General features: G+C 46.3%; 1 protein-coding gene across 1 annotated transcript in view; it reads right to left on the bottom strand.

The window, feature by feature from the left end:
* The window catches only part of LOC119957974 (regulator of microtubule dynamics protein 3-like), a 70,949-nt gene extending 54,625 nt beyond the window's left edge, over window positions 1-16,324 (bottom strand). Inside the window, exons 1-3 of the mRNA XM_038786219.1 lie at window positions 15,791-16,324; window positions 9,351-9,473; window positions 4,003-4,252 (exon numbers count right to left, since the gene is read on the bottom strand). Of these exons, the coding sequence (XP_038642147.1) occupies window positions 4,003-4,252; window positions 9,351-9,473; window positions 15,791-16,245 (828 nt within the window). The 5' untranslated portion in view covers window positions 16,246-16,324. The remainder of the gene's footprint in view (window positions 1-4,002; window positions 4,253-9,350; window positions 9,474-15,790) is intronic.
* Between the last annotated feature and the right edge of the window lie 210 nt (window positions 16,325-16,534).

Raw genomic sequence — 16,534 nt, 5'->3', positions numbered from 1 at the left:
GATGCAGCTGTACAAAACCTAGGTCAGGCCACATTTGGAGTACTGTGTGTAGTTCTGGTCGCCTCATTTTAGGAAAGATGTGGAAGCTTTGGAAAAGGTGCAAAGGAGATTTACCAGGATGTTGCCTGGAATGAAGAGTAGGTCATACGAGGAAAGGTTGAGGGTGCTAGGCCTTTTCTCATTAGAACGGAGAAGGATGAGGGGCGACTTGATAGAGGTTTATAAGATGATTAGGGGAATAGATAGAGTAGACAGTCAGAGACTTTTTCCCCGGGTGGAAAAAGTTACAAGGGGACATAAATTTAAGATAAATGGTGGAAGATATAGAGGGGATGTCAGAGGTAGGTTCTTTACCCAGAGAGTGGTGGGGGCATGGAATGCACTGCCTGTGGAAGTAGTTGAGTCGGAAACGTTAGGGACCTTCAAGCGGCTATTGGATAGGTACATGGATTAGGGTAGAATAATGGAGTGTAGGTTAGCTTCTTAAGGGCAGCACGGTAGCATTGTGGATAGCACAATTGCTTCACAGCTCCAGGGTCCCAAATTCGATTTCGACTTGGGTCACTGTCTGTGTGGAGTCTGCACATCCTCCCCGTGACTGCGTGGGTTTCCTCCGGGTACTCCGGTTTCCTCCCACAGTCCAAAGATGTGCAGGTTGGGTGGAGTGGCCATGAAAAATTGTCCAAAATTCTATGATTAACCTGTCGTGGGCCGAAGGGCCTGTTCTGTGCTGTATTTCTCTATCTATCTAATATTCCATTAGGCTGGGGGTAATATGTTAGTTTGGCTAGAGGGTTGGCTAACCAACAGAAAGCACAGAGTTCGGATAAATGGGTCTTTTTCTGGTTGGCACGCTGTAAGTAGTAGGGTGCCAAAGGGTTCGATTGTCGGGCCCAACTATTTACAATCTTTTAATGACTTGGATACAGGGATAGAAGGTACTATAGCCAAATTTGCAGATGACGCTAAAATAGGTGGGAAAACAAGATGCAAGATGAAATAAGAAATTTACAAATGGATAGGTTAGATGAGTGGGCCAAAATTTGGCAGAGGGAATCTAATGTGGACAAGTGTGAGGTTATCCATTTTGGTCAGGGGAATAAAAAGGCAACTTATTATCTAAATGAACAGAAACTTAAAAATGCTTTGGTGCAGAGGGTTCTGGGTGTCCTTGTGCACGAGTTGAAGAAAGTTGGTATGCAGGTGCAGCAGGTAATAAAGAAGGCAAACGGAATTTGGGCATACATTTCTAATGGAATAGAGTATAAAAGTAGGGAAGTGCTGTTCCAACTGTATTGGCCATCTGCAGTACCATGTACAGTTTGGGTCCCCTTACTTGAGGAATGACGTAAATACAATATAGGTGGTTTAGAGAAGATTCCAGGGATGAAAGATTTGTCTTATAAAGAGAGATTGAGCAGTTTAGACCTCTGCTTGGGTTAAAGGAATATGGGGAACAGGTAGGGAGTTGGATTTGAGACTGGAAGAGATTAGCCATGATCGGATAAATGGCGGAGCACGCTCGAAAGACTGAATTGTCTACTTCTGCTCCTAATTTCTATGTTCCTATACTCATTGGAGTTGAGAAAAATGAGTGGAGATCTACTAAGATGCTAAAGGGGATTGACAGGTTAGACGTAGAGCAGACATTTCCCCTTGGTGCACATTCTAGGACCAGAGGCCATAATTTTAGGCGAAGAGGTAGAAGGTTTGAAAAAAAAAATGAGGAGGAATGGTTTCACTCAAAGGGTTGTGAATCTGTGGATTCTCTACCCCAGAATGCAGTGGACGTGGGAAGAAGGGTTATGGGGAGCGGGCAGGAAGGTGGGGAACAGGCGAAGATTGTATTGAATGGTGGAGCAGGCTCGAGAAGCTGATCTGCCAACTCCTGCTCCTAGTTTTTTAGGTTGTTATGTTCTATGTAATCCCTTTAGAATTTTGTACCATTCAACGAGGCCGCCTCTCATTCTTCTAAACTTCAGAGAAAATAGACCCAGTTTTCGAGGGAGGCTTTGGTTTAACATATCATCTAAAAGATGACATTCTGATAATGCTGCACTCCCTCAGTACTGCAATGTAACGTCAACCTACTTTTGTGTTTTACAGCAGGTTATTCATAATGTGCATAATAATGTAACCTTCAGGGGCACACTGGGCGGAATTATCCCAAAAAAAAAAATCACAATATAATTTTGGGTGGGAAAATTGCTGTGATTCCATTGTGATCCTCCCACACTTTAGTCACTTTTTAGGAGCCAGGAGTGCTTTGTGATGTGTGCGCCCCGAAGATGCAGGCAAGGCCAGATGCTGGGAAATTGAAGTGACTTTTAAAAGGGCGCTCCGATCTCTGAGTAAGTCTACAGCAGTGGCCCTCCTCCACGCAACCCCATTGCTGTCATCAGGCCCCCTCCTCCAAGTGAACGACACTCCGCTATGGTGGTCGTCAAAGCCCCCCCTATAGGCCCCCCCCCCCCTCACCCGGATATGGTCTTCCTTTCTATCCAGAGAATTCAACTGTGGCTGCGGGAAGGTCGTCATTGAGGACCTCTTACGTTTCAATGTCTAAGTGGTGCCAGCTGCTTCTATGGTGGGAAAGCAGCTCCATTTATGGCATGCAGAAAATCGGTATGCATGTAATAAAAAAGGCAGATGGAATTTTAGTGTTTATTGCAAAAGGGCTGGAGTATAAAAGTAGAGAAGCAATCGTGTAGGTGTTGGTGATACCACATCTGGAATATTGTGTCCATTTTTGGTCTTCTTATTTGAGGATGGATGTGGTGGCATTGGAGGCAGTTCAGAGGAGGTTTACCAGATTGATTCCGGGGATGAAAGGTTTAACGTATAAGGAGCGATTGAACAGTTTGGGCCTATATTTGCTGGAGTTTAGAAGAATGAGAGGGGATCCGATCGAGGTATATAAAATACTAAGAGGGATTGATAAAGTAAATGTAGACCAAATGTTCCCCCTGTGGAGAAACCTAGAATGAGATGTCACAGATATAGGTTGAGAGTTGGTAGATTTGAATCTGAGTTGAGGAGGAACTACTTCTCGCAGAGGGTGATGAATTTGTGGAACTCGCTGCCCCATAGTGCAGTGGAGTCTGAACCATTAAATGGTTTCAAGAAAGAGATGGATATATTTCTGATTTTAAAACGGGTTAAAGCGATATGGGGAACAGGCGGGGAGGTGGATTTGAGACCAGGAAGGGATCAGCCATGATCTGATTGAATGGCGGAGCAGGCTCGAAGGGCTGAATTGCCCACTTCTGCTCCTAATTCCTATGTTCCTATGCTGTCCAGACATCAGAGGTTGAAAAAGATCCAGTCCAAATAAAATTGCTGTCAGAGCACCTGCTCGCTCTCGGAAACACTTACTAGGAAAAAAATCCACTATGAAAAATAGCACTCAGAGAGCCTGCTCTTTCTATGAAGCACTTCAGAGTAGGAAAAAACCCACTATGAACAAAAAGGACTCAGACAGAACACCTGAGGGACAGAGCACCCGTCGTTCCAGAAAGCACTGAGAGTTAATGGGCCGTGAAGTGCTACAAAAACAAACCTTATCCTCCTTTGAGATAGCCCTCACCTGTCAATCAAGAAGCTAGTAAAAGTCAAAGGGTGTATAAAAGCAGGCATACTGCAACAGTGAGACCGCAGAGCCCATTGACATTTCAAGGGAGCGAAATAATATATAGCCAACCAAGTACAAAGGAATAAAAGAAGGCATACTGTAGCATTGAAACCACAGAGCCTATTGAAACTTCAATGGAATTAAATGCTTTTCCAAGAAACAAGGTGCATCATGGCTCTGCCCTGTGGGAGAATTACTGCTTCAGCAACATAACCACTAAGCGCTGGACAACCGAATTATAAGAATTAGGGTCATAATTATGAACTCTAAAACAATTTATCCAGCACACTTTTTCCTGTACGTTTTCTACACAATTGCACATTGGTTTGCTTCAGTAATAATTATGCGACAAAGATTTGCACTAATTTTACCTTATTTTTATTATCTAAAAGGACTTTGAATCCTTGTTCTTGTTCCACTTTGCTTCCAACATGTAGCCTGTCTACCTCTTCCAGCAGGGCACTCATTTCACTTTGATCGGGTTCTGGCGATATCAAGCATTGCACAGACCCGGTCTCCGTTTCTGGTTCCAGAGCAGGGGAGAAATCGAGAACCTGCACCAAATCGCTGTCCTGCTCTTCGTCCTTCTCCACCTCAGTGTCAGTACATGCTGCGGCATAGCTGGAAAGAAATGTACAACATCTTAGAAATTTCAGTGGTGTTGCCTAGAGGTCAGTGATGAGCGCAATTTCTTTTTCATATATGCGGTGGCAATGGAGCTGAAAGAGAGACTTTAGAAACTTGGCCCTGGGAACCACTTAGAAGCCAACTCAACAACTGATGGAAGCGGTCAACGGGAAATGTTGATACGGAAATATCAGCAAAAATCTGGACAATAGGAATTAACATATTTAGATGGAACACTTGAGAATGATATTCGGACTTCAAAATTCAGGGAGGCAATCAGACAATATTGGTTGTAGGCAGAACCCTTGGGTTCTGCCTACAACCACGAGCTGAACTCAGAACGGTTTTTCTGATTAGAGAGAAGCAGGCAGTAGGGTTTTCCAGGAATTGATATTAGATCGATTGCTTTTGTTATATATAGTTGACCTAGGGTTTGGTGTGGAGAGCACAAGTTTCAAAGTGTGCGGATCACAGCAGACCATAAGAGAATGCAGACAGGCTGATGGAATGAGCAGATACTTGACTGACACAAAGAAGGCGGAGAAGCGTGACGTGATGTACTTTGGGTGGTACAAGATGGAGAGGAAGTGCAATCAACACAAAAACAAGGATGTCATGCTAAGCCTTTAAAGATCAAAGTCCCCAGCTAGAGTGTTCTGCATAATGCGGAACATCATGCTTTAGTAAGGATGTCATGGCCTTGGAGAAGGTGAAGAGGAGGTTTAGCTAGATGATACCACGGGTGGCGGATTCCAGTTACACAGACGGATTGGAGAAGCTAAGATTATTCTGCTTAGGGTAGAGAAGGTTCAGGGGAGATGACAAATGGGTCAGTGAGCCATAGGTCACAGAGTTAAACAATTAGAAAAGTGGAGGCAAAATTCTGAAACTTTATTTCCACATAGAGTTGTTGACATCTGGAATGCACGGTCCGAAAGGATTAGAGAAGCAGATTTCCTTAGGCAATTAGATAAGTGCTTGAATAGGATTAATTTGCAAGGTTTTGGGGAAAGAACTGGGCGTGGGACTAAATTGACCAGCTTTCAAAGAGTTGGTGCAAATGAGCAGCATGGTGGCGCAGTGGATAGCACTGCTGCCTCACGGCGCCAAGGTCCCAGGTTCGATCCCGGCCCTGGGTCACTGTCCATGTGGAGTTTGCACATTCACCCCGTGTTCGCGTGGGTTTCGCCCCCACAACCCAAAGATGTGCAGGGTAGGCAGGGTATGGTGCAAACATGTTGAATATAGATCTTCTGAGCTACAGGATTTGAAAATAAATAATCCCTTCTCTTATACTCTCATCAAATGCTTGCATTAAAAAAAAAATCAATGTATTGTTCACCAGATTTTTAGTGTTGGCAACATTGAAATTGAGTGTTGATGCATTATACTCTAGCCGCTGAAAACCTGTTTCCTGAACAATCTTGTACCAAGATATGCAGGTTAATTGTCTTAACTTTACTGCAGGGATTCTCTGCCCCCATTTACGGCAAGTAGGAATACTGCTATTTTAATTTTCATTAGAACAGGGTGACCTTGAAAGCAGGGGATCCTGGCAGGGCAGGCTCATTCCGTGTCACTGTGGGACCCGCCTCCGGGATTTCTTTTGACTCAGTGTCAAAAGATATGGCGGGAAATGCCGGCAATGGAGGAGGTGGGCTACACACCGCTTTTCCTGCCTCAGTTGGGTCAAAAAAATCATAGAATTCCGTCCAACTCCTCAGACTTATTTGGAATGAAAACAGAAGGAACAGGACTTACGGATGCTGACTGATCTGCTGTGAAATGAGGAAAGGGAAACAACAAATGTTCTGGGGGGGTGAACTCTTTATCTGGTTCTGAGTGAAAGATTATACATCCAAAGTATTAATAATCTATTGTTCCCCTCTATAGCTGCTAATTGACCTGCTGTGTATTTAATGTTTTATTTCATATTTCCCTTCTGCAAAGTTTTCTTACCAGTTAAACTTCTTTGGAGATGTTCCAATAACACACAAGGATTGCTCTCCAATACCAATCGACTTCGAACGCGATTCACCCCCAAAAATCCAACGTGTCATTTTGGGCAAGTTTGGCGGGGTGCTTCTCTCTGGCTTTTTGGGTGAGATCTAGACCAGTATTCACCCACACTTGCTCGTTGTTTTGGGTCTTGGGGAGGTTCTCCCTGGTCTCGCCCACGTTTAGACCAGCTCCTCAGAGATCGGGGTGCCATTTTGAAAGGGTGCCTCAATCTTTAAGTGAGCTTCAGGAACTCCACACCCCCAACCTAGCACCTGGGAAATGCCCCTCGCATTGCCACCTAGGTACACTTGCTAGGGTGCCCAGGTACCAGTGGGAGTGCTAGGGTACTAACCTGCCCTGTCCTTGACCACCCAGGGGGCTTCAATTGACTCCGAGACCCCCCCCCCACCGAGTTGTCATCATGCCTAGTCACAGAATCCCTACAGAGCAGGAGGCCATTCGGCTCACCGAGTCTGCACCAACCCTCTGAAAGACCACCTTACCTAAGCCCAATCCCCTGCCCTATCCCCACCTAACCGTTGGACACTATGGGGAAATTTAGCATGGTCCCTTTAATTTTTTCCAACACACTCACCCTGGAACACTGTCATTCATTTGTCAAGGCTGAAATAATGCAAATTGTTCTATATATGTTCACATTTAAGTCGCCATAGGCTGTTCCCCCCTTTTGAGAGAGGACTGCTGGTGATTTAACCTGTGGGTCACCACACCTCAGATGACGGGCAAGACGGGCATTCATGGATAACCTCAGCCAGTACAGTATAACCTCAGTCAGTACAGGAATTGCTGTTGGCGTTGCTGTGCATCGAAAACCAGCCGTCCAGGCAACTGAGCTAACCGACCCCCACAACCACACACACTTCCCACTCTTAGGCAATTCCATATGTCATGCAGTTTCTATGATGGGCTTGAGCTAGTCACAGTATGCCAGCCTCAGACTTCCACTTGCCTGAGCAAGATCTCGACTTAATATAGAGGCGTTCTTATGTATGGAGAATGCATTACGAAGATCTGTGGACTATGACTTATACCCTACAAATGAGCAACAAATAAAATCATGGGTCAGCATCCTCAGCATTAAATCAATCTTATTCCAAGTGTTCTTTGACTGTGATTGTCTCATTCATCAATCTTTAACATGTAATTTCTTTAAATGGCTTGATCCTTTCATCAAAATAGTGGATTGTGGAATTTCATAGCTCAATACTGAAAATTCCAATTGCTAGGCTTATATTCCTTGGTAGCTTACCTTCTGTCTCAAAGACATAGGGCGGGTTCCTCCGTCCTGCCGCACCCGTTTTCGGGTGCAGCGCACCCCCGCCAGCAGTGGGATCCTCCATCCCGGCAGCCGGCCAATGGGGTTTCCCATTGCAGGCACCCCCACGTCGTTGGGAAATCCGCGGGGGTGAGTGCGCTGCCGGAGAAACGGAGGATCCCGCCGACGGAGAATCCAGCCCATTGACTATACACATTTTATAATTATGTGGTACATTGAATAGATATTTTCCTGATCAAGATCCTAAAGGAAAAATAGTTCCAACGGTTATGATGTGAACTGAAAAAGTTCATAAAAATTGTGACTAGTAATAAATTTAACTCGAGAAAATACAAGGACAATAAATTATTGTCAAAATGTTAATCCTGTGTGGGGTCCTTTCTTGCCTTTAGAATCTTGGATAGGAGGCTGGTCAGCACCAGCCCTTTCAAAGAGCAAGTCAGTGACGCTTTCTTTATATCCATGTAATTATTTTTCTCTTAGAATCATTTATCTATTTCCTTTTTAAAGGTGACTATTGAATCTGTATCCACCACCCAACTAAGCAATACAACCCAAATCCTAACCACTTTTTGCAATAAAAAGCTTTTCCGAGCATCGTTTCTGTTCATAGGAACATTCAGCCCCTTGAGCCTGCTCTACCATTCAATGAGATCATGGCTGATCTGAGGCCTAACTCCATATACCTGCCTTTGGCCCCTGTCCCTTAATACATTTGCTAAATAAGTTTATTTTAAATTCCAATTAAAGGGCAATTTAGCGTTGCTGAACAAACTACCCTGCACTGCTTTGGGATGTGGGGGTGAGACTAACGCAGACACGGGGAGAATGTACAAACTCCACACGGACCCAGGGCCAGGATCAAACCTGGGTCCTCAGCGCCATGAGGCAGCAGTGCTAACCACCGTGCCACCATGCCGCCCGGCTTAATCAAAGTTTACCTATCTCAGATTTAAAATTAACAACTGACCTAGAATCAATTGCTGTTTATGGAAGCGAGTTCTTTTGCCTTGAAACTCTGCCCTCTAGTTATCAACCCTTCAGCATTTGGAATCAGGTGCTCCTTATTTACTATATCTAAACCCTTTACGTGCTAGCTCATTTGACATGATCTGGAACAATGGTCAGGTTGCTGCAAGTGATCTCAACACTGGATTATGTAGAGGAAACATCTAAGAAGGGTCCTGTTCCCTACTCCTATCGGGTAACTGCTGTTGAAAAGTGCATGTGAAAAGGTTTGAGCAGGCGCAGGAGCATCATAGGCCTCCAGTTACGTAGCATAATGACAATCAGTATCTGGCGCACAATAAAGAAAGGCCACTTGGTCAAGGCACTGCAGGGTTGAGGGGATTTGCCCTCATGTTAACTTGGGTTCCCCAAGGATAGGATCAAAACAACTCGGAAGTGCTTTCAGATGCAACAGGACAGAATACTTCTAAGAATTCCATCTAATCAAATTACTCTGACACACATTTATACACTGGACATGGTGAACAGTTTAACAAGCACCAGCACACAAGGCAAGATAAATAATGGCAAGCAATCACTTCAGACAGTGTTTTTGAAAGTATCCCATTCCCAGTGGATTTTTAAACCCACTGACTCATTATCATCTGCTTAGCGAGGCTTGCGGACGGTGACTCTTAGGCTTCTGCGGAACAATTCTTCAATTTAAAAAGTAACAAATAAGAAATGTTATTTGAGCAATGCACTCTCTCGTGACAATGGTCCTTTTACACATCATGCCTGATAAAGTGGTATGGCGAGGGGAGAATAATAAGTTTAATTTATTACCCAGCTGTTGGCTGATATTGAAGAAATGGAGACTCAGCATCCAGTCCAGTCCTGTCTTCTGTGAATGATTCAGCTGCAAAAGCAAGCATGGAACAGTCTAACGCTTCCGGGATTTCTATTTGTCTGTGGGTTACAAAGGAAACGCAGGTTCTTACTTTCAATGACATTAATACTCTTGGCGAAAGAAATACCGTAACATCAGGATCGTTCTCACGATATGAATGACAAAGGGTTGGATTCTCCGGCCCACCAGCCGCGTGTTTCTCGGCCATGCGCCGTTCTCTGGCGGCGGGGTTCTATCTTCCCGCAGCTTGTCAATGGGATTTCCCGTTGTAACTACCCCACACCACCCGGAAACCCGCAGGCGGTACGCTGCCATTAACTTACAATCTCCGCCGGGTGGCACAGTGGTTAGCACTGCTACCTCACAGCGCCAAGGACCCGGGTTCAATCCAGCCCCTGGGTCACTGTCCGTGTGGAGTTTGCATTTTCTCCTCGTGTCTGCGTGGCTCTCACTCCCACAACCCAAAAATGTGCAGGGTAGGCGGGTTGACCATGCTAAATTGCCCCTTAATTGGAAAAAAATAATTGGGTACTCTAAATATTTTTTTAAACTTACAACCTCAAGCAAAGCAAAATACTTCTGATGCTGGAGATCAGAAATAAAGACAAAGTGCTGGAAAAACTCAGAAAAGTCACATTGGGCTTGAAATGTTAACAGTTCCTCTCGTCACAGCTGCTGCCAGGCCTGCTTGGCGGTACTTTCTTTTATTTCAGACCTCCTGGACACTGTGTCTATGCAGCTGAAAACTTTAGATTGACGCTGTCCCGTCCTGTGTGGTTCTGAAATAATGGTTACTCTTGCTAGAGTTTATTTCTTGCAGCAAAAGTATGTTTTAACCCATCCAATCAGCATCTAGACCATATCTTTCGGGCATATACCAATACTATCACATCCAAATAGGTAAACAGTACATACACACACACATCTACATATACATTTGTACGTGTAAATGTGATATGTATACACGCACATACATACCGAAATGTGTATATATATATATACTTGGGTATATGTAGCTATACTTAAATATATACAAATACATATGGAATTACATACACACTGATGCTTAACTACATATTAAGTAATGTCACTATAGTCCCAGATGACCATAGGCTGCTTTCCCCTTTGAGGGGGGAGAGCTGACTGGTGGTGATTTAACCTGAGGGTCACCGCACCTCAGGTGAGGGGCAAGGTTGAGATGGCGGGGCCTTCCTGAATAACCTCAGCCAGTACAGGAATTGATGTTGGCCTCGCTCCACATCACGAACCAGCTGTCCAGCCAAGTGAGCTAAACTGACCCCCGGTTTCTTACGTATGTATATATATATATATTTATACACACACACACCCAAATGTGCACACGCATGCACACAAATCAGCGTGTGCACACACATACCCATGTGCATGCATACATACATGCATATGCACAAAAATGCAAACCCATTCCCAGGTACAGTTAGACATAGAGATATGTGTGCACACAAACGTGGGCATCACAAGCATGTGAATGCATACACACAAACACATCCAAAGAAGTATACATGCGCCCTTACATTGTAGGTGCATGCATACACAGGAAGACTTACACACACATGCATTTACAGAAACATATTTACATACATGCATTCAGACACATTAAAAATCTTAAGAGGTCCGTGCATGCATACATACAAATATATTTACAAACATGTGTATACACAAAAATGTATATGCACCCATATACATATTTTAATATATACCCATTTATTATATAGATGCACACACATATATATCTATAGATATATATACACACAGATGTACAGACGCTGATATTGAAATATATATTTATGCAAATGTACTGATGCCAATATACTGTGGATATTGGAACTTCTGGAAAAAAAAAATCAGAAAATACTCTGTATGTTAAGCAGCTTCTGTGGAGAGAGAACAGAATCAGTGGGCAAAATTTAATGTGGGCTGTGGGGTGCCTTACATCTGCCAGTAAAAACTGGTGGCACCCCTACAGACCCAATCTCCAGGAGCCCCAAAAGAATTAAGTCCCTGACTGGCAACAGGAACCCCCCCCCCCCGGTGCTCCCAGCTCCGAGCGAGATATTTAATTCCAAGACTTCTCCCAGTGAGCCGGAAATCTCATTCCTGAGCTTCCAGCCAATCAGAGGCCAACAACTCTCCAGGGTCCCAGGTTCGACTCCCAACCTCGGTGACTGTCTGTGTGGAGTCTGCACATCCTCCCCGTGTGTGCGTGGGTTTCCTCCGGGTGCTCCGGTTTCCTCCCACAGTCCAAAGATGTGCAGGTTAGGTGGACTGGCCGTGATAAATTGCCCTTAGTGTCCAAAATTGCCCTTAGTGTTGGGTGGGGTTACTGGGTTATGGGGATAGGTTGGAGGTGTGGGCTTGGGTAGGGTGCTCTTTCCAAGAGTCGGTGCAGACTCGATGGGCCGAATGGCCTCCTTCTGTACTGTAAGAAAATTCTATGAGTGGCGACCACGTTTGGACTGTAGCACCTGAGCTTTGTTTTCACGGAAAGTATTTCACTCTTCCAATTTTTTCTTAGTCGGTTGAAAGCTGCTTTACCTATTTTCACATTGAGCTCTTTGTCTATGGCTCCCTGAAGACAGATGGAATTGTCCAGATAGATTAAGTTATCTACCATTCCAACTTTGATTGGCGTGAACATCTGTTGTTTGTTGGCTTTCTGATATCATTTTCTTTTTGTTTTCTTGATGTTTATGGTGAGTCCCCACCCCCTCAGCCTGATTGCTGGTTAAGTTAATGAGATGTTGAAATCCTGTTAGGTTGTCTGATGTCATCAGCAAGACCAAACCTGTAAGGTGACCATCACTGATCCATTTCAATCCAAGATTATCCTTGGTCGACTTCCTTAATGACCAGCCAATGATGACAAAAATATAGGGAAACGGATGCTTCATCCCTGTCAAACGCATGGAACCAGTCACTGGAGCCATCCTCTGTCCTAACACAGCACCTGGGATTCTTCTAGATCTTCTCAATAGCTGTAACCTTTCTTGATGGAATGCTGATATGAGGAGAATAAAAACTCAGAATAAAGGCCAATGTAGGCTCTCAAGAGGCTGGTTTAGCTCAGTGGGCTAGACAGCTGGTTTGTGATGCAGAATAAGGCCAGCAGCGCGGGTTCAATTCCTGTACCAGCTTACCATAACAGCTTACCTGAACGTGACGACAAGGGGCTTTTCACAGTAACTTCATACTTGTGACAACAAAGGGTTATTGTTATTATTGTCAAGGGCCTTGGTGAAATCAATAAAACTGATGGCAAGGGGGGGCTTGATGTTCTTGGCAGTTCTTGATGCACCATAGTGTAAAAATTTGCTCGGCTCAAGAGCATTTTGGTCTGAAGCCAGCTGGCTTCCAGGTCAAAGAACAAAGCAAAGTACAGCACAGGAACAGGCCCTTCGGCCCTCTAGACCTACGGCAACTATGCTGTCCGTCTAAACTAAAATCTTCTGCACTTCCGGGATCCGTATCCCTCGATTCCCATCCTATTCATGTATTTGTCAAGATGCCCCTTAAACGTCACTATCGTCCCTGCTTCCACCACCTCCTCCGGCAGCGAGTTCCAGACACCCACTACCCTCTGTGTACCATCCATTATGTCTTGAATACAGTTCAGGATCATGTGGTGTTGATAGGAGAATGGCTCTCCTCCAGTTGTTACGCTCGGTGAGGTTTTGTTTTGGAGGATACATGCAATTGACGCATCTTTGCAGTTCTGAGGAGCAATGCCAGTGTCACAGACCTGGTTGAAAAGTTGACATAGCCACTGGACAGTTGCTTCTTCTCCAGCTGCCTTGAACATTCCTTGAGTGATAGTTTCTACAACTGGAGATCTGTTATGTAGAGCAGCAATTGCCTTTCTCACCCCATCGATTTTCAGTGAGCTTCTCTGCACTTATTGAAAGCTTAATTGGTTGGGGGGAGGGGGGGCTGATCAACTTGAGCTGTGTTGGCTGGAATAGGTCGATTGAGGACCATCTTGTTCATGCCCATTGTGATAACCTGTCTTCACCTTTCAAGACGCAATGATTGGCCCCATCTTTGCTTTCATCCTGTCTGTAATCTACTTTCTGATTTGAAACCGTAATCTCATGACACTGCCGTCAGCTGTGCCTTCTGTCACTTGAGCTGGTTGGTTGATCCATTCTCGATAGCCTTTTTGAGCACGCCTCACCTCTCAAATCTTTATTTACCGAGGCTTGTTTCTCTTTTCTGCTCAAGCACATTCCTTTCTTTTACAAAATTCTATGTGTTGTCATTGATCCATGCTTTCTTCAAAAATGTTTAGTCTTCCCCTGCTCCTTCCATTGGTACCTTCAGTTCCTTCCACCACACTACTGTTCCAAGCATGTTCCGGGACATCAACTCTGTTCCCAGGGCAAATTGAAATATCATCAGCTTTGACAAAGAGGCATCGGATTCGAAAGTTAGCTCCTTTCTCTCCCTACAGATGCTGCCAGACCTGCTGAGATTTTCCAGCATTTTCTCTTTCGTTTGAAATATCATCTTTAGTTTATAGTGTAATTAAGCTTGCTGGTATGATAGCTCTTCAATGTCTTTGATTGGTTCTTCTGCCTCTTCAGTTGGATCTTTGCCATTACCAAACAGTGATCCCTAAATATGTCTGCCCCTTTATAAGATTCTGCAAACAGGTAGATCTCTAACTCAACCCTGTAGCTTGATGGCCAACTTGTGTTTGAGTCAATCAAAATCTGTGTGATTTTGTGGATGTTTTTCTGTGTGATTTTGTGGATGTTTTTCTGTGTGATTTTGTGGATGTTTTTCTGTGTGAAGAGTGAGGAGCCAATCTTGAACGACTGCCCCATTTTGATTCTTCGCCAAATTGCTTTTTGAATTTCCTAATCTTTGCTTTCAGACAGCATCTATTCAGCATCTTACCACTCGCACCTCCCCATGCGCATCTTTTATTTTGTTCCTTGTCCCTCTGTTCTTCCACCAGGAAACATATTGCAATTTAACTTCTCAGCCCTTAACCAGGTCTTTTTCCCATCCTCCGTTTCACTTGCTCAAACATATTACATCACATATTTTTATTCACTCTAGGGATGCAACTCACTGGCAGGGTCAGCATTTACTATCCAACCATTATGGCCCTCACGAAGTTAGTGAGTGGTGAACCTCCTTATTGAACCACAGCAATCCATGTGGCGAGACCATGTTGTCACAGAGGGATTTCAAGGATTTGATCCAAAATCCAGGTTCTGATGAAAGGTCACAGACCTGAAAGGATTACAAGTGTTCCCCTCTCCACAGATGCTGCTAGACCTGTTATTTCATACACATGTACATATCTGGCTGTATTATATGGAAAGTAGCAGGTACAATTGAGACCGCAGGCAGTGGCCAACCCTGAGCTTTTGTGTGTCGCCCCAGACCTGGACAAAGGTCCCATGCACGGGGTTACGAGCCAGAACCTAAGGCAGAACCAACAAATTTTCAGTGGTGATGGCGAGAGACCTCGAACCTCGAGAGACAACACAGGTGGAATGGGGAATTCTTTGGATTAGGACTCACACGCTTAAGAGATACATATGAGGAAGGCAACGGAATAGCGCCTCGCGCATTATTTTCCCTCCCAGTCAGACTGCTCATCAAATTAGGAGCAACTGAAGAGGAAGGTTTGCGTTGGGGAGGCAGGGATGTGCAGAAGACCATTCCTTGCATACATTCCCACATCATGTGGAGTAGGGTGAGGGCGCTTAACATTAGAACTGCAATACATGGCACGGTGGCACACTACTGCCTCACAGCACCGAGGACCCGGGTTTGATTCCAGCCTCGGATGATTGTCTGTGCGGAGTTTGCACGTTGTTTCCCGTGTCTGCGTGGGTTTCCTCCGGGCACTCTGGTTTCCTCCTGCAGTCCAAAGATGTGCGCGCTGGCTGGATTGGCCGTCTTCACGCCCGGGGATATGCAGGTGGGGTTATGGGTCGGCATGGACCAGAGCGGTGGGGAGCTGACCTGAGTGGCGTGTTCTTTCAGAGGGCTGGGGTGGGGGACTCTCCCCTCCCCGCCTCCCCTACCCTCCTCCCTTTACCTCCCCTACCCTCCTCAACCTCCCCTATCCTCTTCAACCTCCCCTAACCTCTTCAACCTCCCCTAACCTCCCCCACAACCTCCCCTAACCTCCCCCACAACCTCCCCTAACCTCCCCCACACCCTCCTCAACCTCCCCCACACCCTCCTCAACCTCCCCTACCCTCCTCAACCTCCCCTACCCTCCTCAACCTCCCCTACACCCTCCTCAACCTCCCCCACACCCTCCTCAACCTCCCCCATCTCAACCTCCCCCACCTCCACATCAATAACTCTAACTGACCCCGCCTCACTCTCGCTGTCTGACGCTTTCCCCGCGTTGGCTGTGAAGTAGATGGAGACGGACTCGGCGGAGTCGTCGCTGTCCCTCTTGGACTCGTATCTCCGCTTCTTCTTCCTGGAGCTCTTGGGCTTCCTGAGGCCGGCCTGCTTCTCCACGATGGACTGGATGCACTCCTTGAGGGAGGACACCTCGGCCTTCAGGCCGTCCAGGCAGCCCTGGATGGAGTCGAGGTGCCAGCGGATCTCCAGCTGCTCCTCGGTGGGCCCGCTGGCGGCGGCGGCCTGGGTGGGGGTCTGGGTGCCGGCCTGGCTCTGGGCCAGGGGCTGGAGTCCCTGCAGCAGCAGGCGGCTCTTCTGGTGCCTCCACAAGTAGTAGACGCCCAGGAAGCCCGAGGCCAGGCCGGCGGCGGCGCCCGCCACCAGGCCCAGGGCCTTGAACTTCTCCTGACTGGACATCGGCCCGACGGGAGGGGGAGGGGAATCTGCGCGCGCGACCCCCTCCCCGCGCCCGCGCGCACACCACCACGACGACGACGACAACCCGCGCGGGCAAGTGAGCGCCCCGGCACGTGGGGCCCCGCCCCGTTGCTAGGGACGCGCGAGCGGGCGCCGACCACGTGCCCCGTCGCCCCGCCAACGCCGGGCCCCGCCCCCCTCCCTGCGCCGCGAGCGAGCCAGGCCGCGGCGGGGGCGCCCGAGCTGACGGGCGTTGGACTGACGGCTGCCCCGATGTTGGGCCTGACGC

Source organism: Scyliorhinus canicula, chromosome 27 (genome assembly GCF_902713615.1).
Source record: "Scyliorhinus canicula chromosome 27, sScyCan1.1, whole genome shotgun sequence".
NCBI classification, from domain to species: domain Eukaryota; kingdom Metazoa; phylum Chordata; class Chondrichthyes; order Carcharhiniformes; family Scyliorhinidae; genus Scyliorhinus; species Scyliorhinus canicula.
The sequence above is the reverse complement of the archived record's forward strand: the minus strand, read 5'-3'. Positions and strand labels throughout refer to the sequence as shown.